Source organism: Coturnix japonica, chromosome 4, assembly GCF_054131305.1.
Source record: "Coturnix japonica strain WE chromosome 4, WE-NBRP24, whole genome shotgun sequence".
Taxonomy (NCBI): domain Eukaryota; kingdom Metazoa; phylum Chordata; class Aves; order Galliformes; family Phasianidae; genus Coturnix; species Coturnix japonica.
The window spans coordinates 66892343-66900819 of NC_140666.1; the positions used below are offsets into that span (position 1 = coordinate 66892343).

Consider the following 8477-nt stretch of genomic DNA (forward strand, 5'->3'; position numbering starts at 1 on the left):
CTCGGTATGAAGCAGAAACAAGCAAACTGTTTGCTATGATGAGTACTTAATGACAAACTACTGTGTGTTGTGAAAGAGCATCATAATCAAAATAGCATTTGGGGAGGGGCCAAAAAGAGTAGACATCTGTAATTGCTAAAGGGCATAACTCACTAGTCCTCTAAACTATTTGTCACACTCCTATATGTCACATGAGAAAACTAATTCCTGATGATCATATGTCAGGACATAAACATAAGGAAATAATCAATTGACAGATTTGATAGTGTATTTGGATGGAATAGTATGTTTTAAAGAACCTGAATTGAAGCAAGGCAAAGATATGACAAGGTAAGTACATGACTACTGGTAACCCTTTTCTTTGTGTCTTAAAAGCTTATGCGGCATGGTGTAGGATTGTCAACCAGTTCTGACAGTGAATTGATCACCCAGCTGCTGGCTTTCACACCTCCTCTAGAAAATGACGACACTGCTGACTGGGTAGCAAGGTAAGGATTACAGGTTTCAGAAGCAAGAACAGCAGTCTGTTTTCAGCATGGTGTGCAACAAGTGATTATATTCACCTGTGTCTCATTGCAGAATTAAAAACTTAATGAACGAAACTCCAACTTCATATTCATTGCTAATTATGCACAAAGACATAATCTATGCAGTACGTGATCCATATGGGAATCGTCCACTCTGCATTGGTCGCCTTATTCCAGTAGGGGACATGAATGGAAAAGGTAAACCATACATATATCCTAATATTCATACACCAATTATATATATGAATACACAAATAAATACAGTTAGTGCATGAAGCCATCAGTTTAAGTAATTACAGTTGCATTTACTGAAGTAGAGATAGGAACATATAATGCAAAAGTCAGTCTTGTTAATTCCTAGCAGCAGTGGTGAACTAGTGCAGACAACATTTCTGAACCAGGAATATGATGCTGTTACTACCAGTTGTGCCTAGAACTAGTTTATGGCGCTTACATTTATTTTTTTAATGATATTATAGAAATTCTGGAGTGCTAAACTTTGCAAATGTAAGTTTGAGTTCTTGGCAAACTAGAACATGCAGTGTGGTATCTGTGGAATCTGACTGTAACAAAAATACTTTATTTCAGGAAAAGATAACAGTGAAACAGAAGGATGGGTAGTCTCCTCTGAATCCTGTAGCTTTTTATCTATTGGTGCCGAGTAAGTATTCTGGTTCTCACTTGATCTGAAAGCTCTCCTCAAGCAGCAATTAAACATTAAACCTCAGATTGCCAAATATTGTAAACTCTGGCAATGTAAAGATATGAAGGATTCGTCTGTTGACTGGAAGAGCTTTTTATGGCAAATTCTGTCTTTTGAGAGTTAGCTTATTTATTTATTTATTTTGATTGGGTTAATGTAAAGGAAGTTAAATAATTATGTGTATTAAAAAGTAAAAGTACAGACAGAAAGTAAAAGTAAAGACAAGAAGAATGTCTCTTGTTGCTTTTAATCTGGATATCCTTCTCAATTTTAATTTTAGCCTAGTTAGCAGTGGAATTCATGTATTATAAAGTAATGCTACTGAAAAGGTTGCAGTGGTAGCTTATGGTAGCACTAACTTGAGCGTTAGCATATGCTGCCTATCAGCCAGCCTCCTTGTTTCAAAAAAGTGACAGGCACTTGAAACTATTTCCATGGGTGCAAACACGTTAGACCCACTGAAGCCAATAAGTGAGATTCACATTACCTCCCTACCTAAGACACTGTAAAAAGAAAAGTGGGACACTTTCTTGAAACAAAGAGATTGAAGGCTCATTGGGAGATGTCAAGGAAGGGAGGGAGGGAGGGAGTTTATGTTTAAAAACTATCATTCTAAATGCTGCTTATTTATCTTTCAAGGTACTATCGTGAGGTACTTCCTGGAGAGATTGTGAAAATATCCAGGTATGATGTCCAAACATTGGATGTTGTACCAAGACCAGAAGGAGATCCGTCGGCATTCTGCATCTTTGAATATGTTTATTTTGCAAGACCAGACAGTATCTTTGAAGGTGAGAAGATGTAATGTACAAAGCCTCTGCCTCCTGAAGTAATGGGAGGTTATATTCTGGAGTACAACTGACTCCTGAGAGGATCTGGGATCATAGCAGGGTGGCAGTGAATGTGAGCTTTCACAACTGGACTGAGATAGAATGGGCTGGAACAGTTCTTGAGGATATAAAACTCAGGATGAGCATGTAGCATCACCTTCCTGTTCCTATCTGTGTATATTGCCTCAGTCAGGCCTGCCTGCATAGCCTCATGGAAAGGATTAAAAGAACTACAAATATGATTAAGGTAGTTGTATCCCTTTAAAGGAAGAGACTTAAGAACTGTATTAGTTCTTAGAAAACCTTTTAAATAATTAGACCTATGAAAGAGAATCTGCAAAACAACTATACTGTAGTGTTTTGTTGAAAGAAAGGGTTACCTCAGTAAAACGCTTTTAATACAACTCCTAAATCTGTGAATTATCAAAGTATTTGGGACTGTCAGTCTAATGTCTTTATTTCAATAGAAGCTTCTGAAAATTGTCTTAAGAGATATTAGCCAGGATATTCATACCTAGCACTGTCCCCACTTCTCCCATGTTCCCTAGTACCTTTATCTTGCCTATCTCACCACAGTACTTCCAGTTTCCTCTGCTGGTTCCAAACTTTTAGGACCTTCAAAGCTCCCAAGGCCTCTTCTTGCCTTAATGAATGTGGGGTAAATACAGCCAACTGATTCAAAACTAGTAAGAGGATGGAGGCGGACAGAATGATTGCACAAGAAAACAGACTAATAATAGAAAATGCATATTGTGAACATGCAGGCATAATTTCTTCATCTTTGCCCCTGCAAGTAGATCTTGTAACATCCACAGGAATTTTAATGACCTGATTAGGGCAGACTGGATTTCAATTCTCTGTGTGGTGATAGAGTTGTGAATTTCAGAATATGACATTATGGGAGGAAATAAATGAGCTCACGTGAATGACTGCTCATTAACTCCAAAATTTTTCTCACTGACTTCTATGCCTGCAACTTACCGCAGACATTTGTACAGCAATCTGAGAGGAAATCTGAATTATGCATACCAGGAAAAACACTTATTGCTGTTCTTAGGTCAAATGGTGTATTCAGTCAGGAGGAGATGTGGCCAGCAACTTGCTATTGAAGCACCTGTGGAGGCAGACCTGGTCAGCACTGTTCCAGAGTCTGCAACCCCAGCAGCTCTGGGTTATGCTCAGAAGGTATGTGTTAATTTGCTTTCTTTTCTCAAGTACATCTACACATACCATTCTTTTGTAGAGCTGCATTTCAGCACAGGCTACTAGAGTGGCCTCACACCCAAGGAGTCATCTGCATCACTTGTTTGGTTTTTGTCATTATTCCACTCTATTAAGGTATTTCAAAGACTTTTGGTTATTGTGGAGTCATACTGAATCCTAGGGTTTCTTTAAAGCACAGTAATGGAGAATAACCAAGTTTATAGATACTAACTCTGCTTAATGTCTCCTGTTTATAGTGTGGACTGCCATATGTTGAAGTACTCTGTAAAAATCGCTATGTAGGAAGAACTTTTATCCAGCCAAATATGAGATTACGGCAACTTGGTGTTGCAAAGAAGTTTGGTGTTCTATCTGACAATTTCAAAGGCAAGCGAGTTGTTATCATTGATGATTCAATTGTGAGGGGCAATACTATCTCTCCCATAATAAAACTGCTAAGGGAATCAGGAGCTAAAGAGGTAAGTTCATTTTTAGTGGGTACAGTACAGATTTAAGTACAAGATTGATGGGAGGGTAAAGCACTGGGTTTTTGCTTTATTTGTACTATGCATTTTTTCATTACTTAAAAGTGCAAGTGTGCAAAATAAAAGAAGGCTGGTGTGTGTTTTTATCATGGTGGGTTGAAAAGTCTGTTTCTTTGGCTTTGATTTTTGGGAGATTAATGGGACAGGAACATGTCTCCATTTATAAAGTGGTAACTGACAACTAGAATACAAAACAGATTAGGTAAGATGAGATGCACACCAATAAGTACATCACATACTGCAGTATGGGCATGTGTTTTAAGTCATCACAGTGTATTTTTTTAATTGATTCAGCTTTTTTAACTGAAACAGTAGGCGAGTCTGTCACTGAAGCAGAAGTGGTCTGTATGATGTTTGACTTTGTAAACTGAAACACCTGCATCAAGTATTGAATGCTATAGGAGAGAAGCAAAATAAAGACTGAACCTTATGGAACACTAGGAAATACTGTAGTGATAAACTCTAAAATTATCTTTTTTCTCATCTTCAAATCTGAAATATTTTATTACAATCTGCTGGACTTCACCTCATAGCACTGTTTTGAAATTGTGTTTTTATTCAGGTGCATATTCGTGTGGCTTCACCTCCCATAAGATTTCCGTGTTACATGGGAATAAACATTCCAACAAAAGAAGAACTGATTGCCAACAGACCTGAATTTCATGATCTTGCAAACTATATAGGTAAATGTGGGGTTGGACAATAGGAAACACTTCTTTACAGAAAGGGTAGTTAAACACTGGAATAGGCTCCCCAGGGAGGTGGTTGAGTCACTGTCCCTGGATGTGTTTAAGAGCCATTTGGATGCCGTGCTCAGAGATATGATTTAGCAGAGGGTTGTTAGAGTTAGGGCACTATGGTTAGGCTGCAGTTGGACTTGATGATCTTTGAGGTCTTTTCAAACGTGAGCAATTGTATGATTCTATGATTTGTAAACACCCACTGATTTTTCTACAAATTTTAAGTTCTTGTAAATTGCATCACTTTGAAAGAAATGACATTTGAAGCTAATAAAAGAAAGTTAAATGCATTTTAAGATCCCTAGAACAAGTTATGTTTACAGCAGAACAAAGACCCAGCCATGTTGGTTATGATGTGGTAAATAATATGCTCATCGTGGAGATACCAGTAATGGAAATTGTGTGAGGGTCTGTGACTGAGAAAATCTCTATACTAGCCATATACTGGCTTATTGCACTGCAAAGTACTTTAAAAATGGTTTAAGAATACAGCTGCAGTTAGAAAACTTTAAACTCAGATTTCTTGTACAAATACACGTATAAATAATCTTAAAATTAATTCCTTTCTCCAAAATCATCGTTATAAAGGCATGTTGAAATATTGCAAGTTTGTAGGATTTCATACTTAAGAAGCCTTCTTTCATAAAATAGTGAGTGTAAATGAAAACATGATTATGTGAAATGGCTCTCAAACTTTTCTACTGGTACAGCATTTTTATGAGCTGAATACTGATATTTTTTTTTAACATGATGTTCTTCTGTTCCTCCAAGTTCCAAAAAGGGTATTATTTGTAAGGTGTTTAGTTTGGGAATTGAGCCACATCTTACACATGTTTCCAGAGCTGAAATGCAAGATAACTCTGTGAAACTGTACAGAATTCAGATGGTCTTAATACATACCCTGGATTCTGTTTCAATTTTTGCAGATCTCAACTAAGAACCTTTAGTCTAGATTTCAATAAATCTGCTCCCTGTACAAGGGAGCAAGGCTTGGTATGCTTTGATAATTTTTCATGACTGTTCTCTTTAGGTGAGGTGATCGTAATTGTATCATAATCAATACGATAGTGTGACCACATTTGGAACAATATTACAGCTTTTAACTGATTAATCCTTCATTTCCTCTAGGGGCTGACAGTGTCGTTTATCTCTCTGTGGAAGGGCTCGTATCATCTGTGCAAGAAAGCATCAAAGCAAGAAAAGAGAATGAGAACAGCCTTAAAACCCAGAAATCACGTCTTGGAAAGATTGGTCATTGCACAGCATGTCTCACTGGAGAGTATCCTGTAGAGCTAGAATGGTGAATTTATAGTGGATGGACTTTGGTTCATCCATTGATGAATGTACCTGTTTCAAAGATGCCTTCCTGCTAATAGCATTCTTACCTGTAGGTAAAGCTTACCAGAGCTAACTAATTACTGTTACTAATGGCTTAGATAAAGTCTGTGCTGACAAAAACTATCTAAGCAAATTAAAATATAAAATCATATAGTTTTGAAGCACGGTTGTGCTTTCTATTTTCTCATAAAATATTGTAAAAACCAAAGTGTTTATAATTATTTACCATTCCCAAAGCTTTTTGTTTCAGTCTTGCCCTGAATGCGAGATATCCGTGTCAGGTTTATTCACAAAGTTGGAAGTACAAATTATAAATCATGTGGTGTAATTTCAAATTATCAAAATCATTACAAGGAATGTGAAGCCTGCTTCTCTCTCTTGAAGAAATCTACAGAGTCAAATTGCTTCCTTGGCAGTTTTTGCTTAGATTTATATATATATATATATATATATATATATATATATATATATATATATATATATATCTTACTAAATAGCCATTTATGTATATGTATATATATATATATATATATATATATATATATGTAACTAAATACCATATATAGCTAAATAGCCATTATTGATCAAGCCCTTTTTAACATAGTGTTCAGATTCCATGAACGTAATGTCTGGTACATAATTTTAAGAATGAACACTCAGGGAGATGCTAAGCCAAAAGCTTTCTATGTTTGTAACGTCAAAATTCTTTTCTGAAGTCCAACATAAATCTTCATGTGTTTTCCAGCGGCCAATAGGACTTAGAAGGAGAAAAGCACTTGGCACTGCCATTTTTTACTTCTTGTTCACATCTTGTTTTCTCCAGGACAAAATCTGACAATTTCTGAAGTCTGAGCTATTACTCATTGTGCTCTGTCTACGTTAGCATCCAAACTTCAGTCAAAAATAGTTGCTTTCTTAACAGTAAGCGTGGTAGTAACAAAAGAAGATTGTGTTGTTTTGGCCAGACTCTTCTTTTTACACATCACTGCTGTTAAAATAAATGTAACGTTTTAAAAGAGTTTTGAAGAACCATCAGTATTGTACTTTTTAATTGTATTGGCGTAACATTGTTTAATTGGTCACAGTTAGTTACTTGTATACATAAAAATCGCCTCAAAATGAACCACTAGCTGAAATAGAAAAGCACCTTTTGAAAACTAATGCAAATGTATGCACAATTGTAAAACATATTTTGTTTACCTCTGTTTTTTCTCACAAAGTACCAGCAGCTCAATTTTAGATTATCTATTTAATAGCGTGTACTTTGGCCTTACAATTGCATGTGACACCGCTACAAAAACAAGAGAAAAATAAAAGTTTTAAGAGCTTTTTCCTTCCCCATCTTACACATAGTTGAGAATTACAGCACTGGTCATTGTATTAAAAATTGAGTTTCTGAAGTGGAATTTGTAGCAATTGTGCCTGATACGTGATCACAAAACAAGTCTCAATTCAAGAAAGGATGTAAATCCTTTCGCAAGACTGAGCCTTGTGGAGGTTCTGTGTGGAATCAGAACCTTCTTGCAGTCAAGCTAATGGGAAAATCTAGTTTATTCTGAGAATTGCATTCTTTGTAAAAGTCGAGATCTGCTTACTGGGAGAGGTACGTGGATCTCTTCTGTTTCACAAGTGTTTTTAACAGTCCCATTACCTGGACAGCAAAGTGAGCAAAGAAAAGAAACTGGATGCAATCTCTCCGACCCCCACTCTTCCACACTAGGAGGGAGAAGTGTGTGCAAACTGAAAAGATTCAGCATTTTTTGCCCTTCTTTCCAGCCTTCAAAAAAGCAAACATTCTTAAAAGGATAAATTGAGTTCTTGTGTTAAATGCATGTGAGGGGATGAAACCAGTTGCACAATTTAATAACACTGCTAGCAGAATTCAATCCATTTGAAGTTGTCTAGTAGAACAGATTGCAACTTAGACAATTTTTAACAAACTTTCAACAAAACTGCTATTTTTACATGTGGTAAGAACTATTCAAATGTGATTTGAACACCAGGTGGCATAAATCTGATTTCAGTGAGTCATAATCCCATTTTTCTCCATGAAACACATGACATTACACAGCACTGCCATCGTATGCCCCAGAACTTTTAGTTACGCTGCAAGCCTCGTTGTAAGGATGTATGTCTTAAACTTAAAGAATGCTTTTCTAGTGCCGCCTTATTCAGTGAGCAATGGCAGGTTACTGGGCTTCTCATGTATCACATACAGCAACTTTGAAGGGAAGAACTCTGGTTCTAGGCATTCCCATTTGTATTATTTCAATGCTTCATTACATAACGCTTTCTGCTGTCATTACCAACGTGCGGCTGTGCTACATTATCACTTCTGAAGTGTGACAAAGGAGCAGAAGCTAATGTCTAACTTCTCCCACGTGCAACATTAAAAACGATGAACTATTTCTTGGCATGTCTATACGCTGTTCTTGCGGGCATCACTCCTCGGAGATTTCTTTAATAAAATCACCCTGAAAGAGCCCTCGGGTATGCGATAAATCCATTTGGGTCCCACACCTCCGCCGCAAAGAGCCCTACGGCGCTCCGTACCGTCCTCCCGGGGGTGGGGACCAAGTGAAATAGCGCGA

The 8477-nt window shown here is 37.0% G+C and overlaps 1 protein-coding gene across 1 annotated transcript in view; it reads left to right on the forward strand.

The window, feature by feature from the left end:
- Positions 1–8370, forward strand: part of PPAT (phosphoribosyl pyrophosphate amidotransferase) — a 39971-nt gene extending 31601 nt beyond the window's left edge. The window contains exons 4-11 of the mRNA XM_015862231.3: positions 376–488; positions 580–725; positions 1116–1188; positions 1870–2021; positions 3118–3245; positions 3521–3742; positions 4371–4491; positions 5677–8370. Of these exons, the coding sequence (XP_015717717.1) occupies positions 376–488; positions 580–725; positions 1116–1188; positions 1870–2021; positions 3118–3245; positions 3521–3742; positions 4371–4491; positions 5677–5852 (1131 nt within the window). The 3' untranslated portion in view covers positions 5853–8370. The remainder of the gene's footprint in view (positions 1–375; positions 489–579; positions 726–1115; positions 1189–1869; positions 2022–3117; positions 3246–3520; positions 3743–4370; positions 4492–5676) is intronic.
- The last annotated feature ends 107 nt before the right edge of the window (positions 8371–8477 follow it).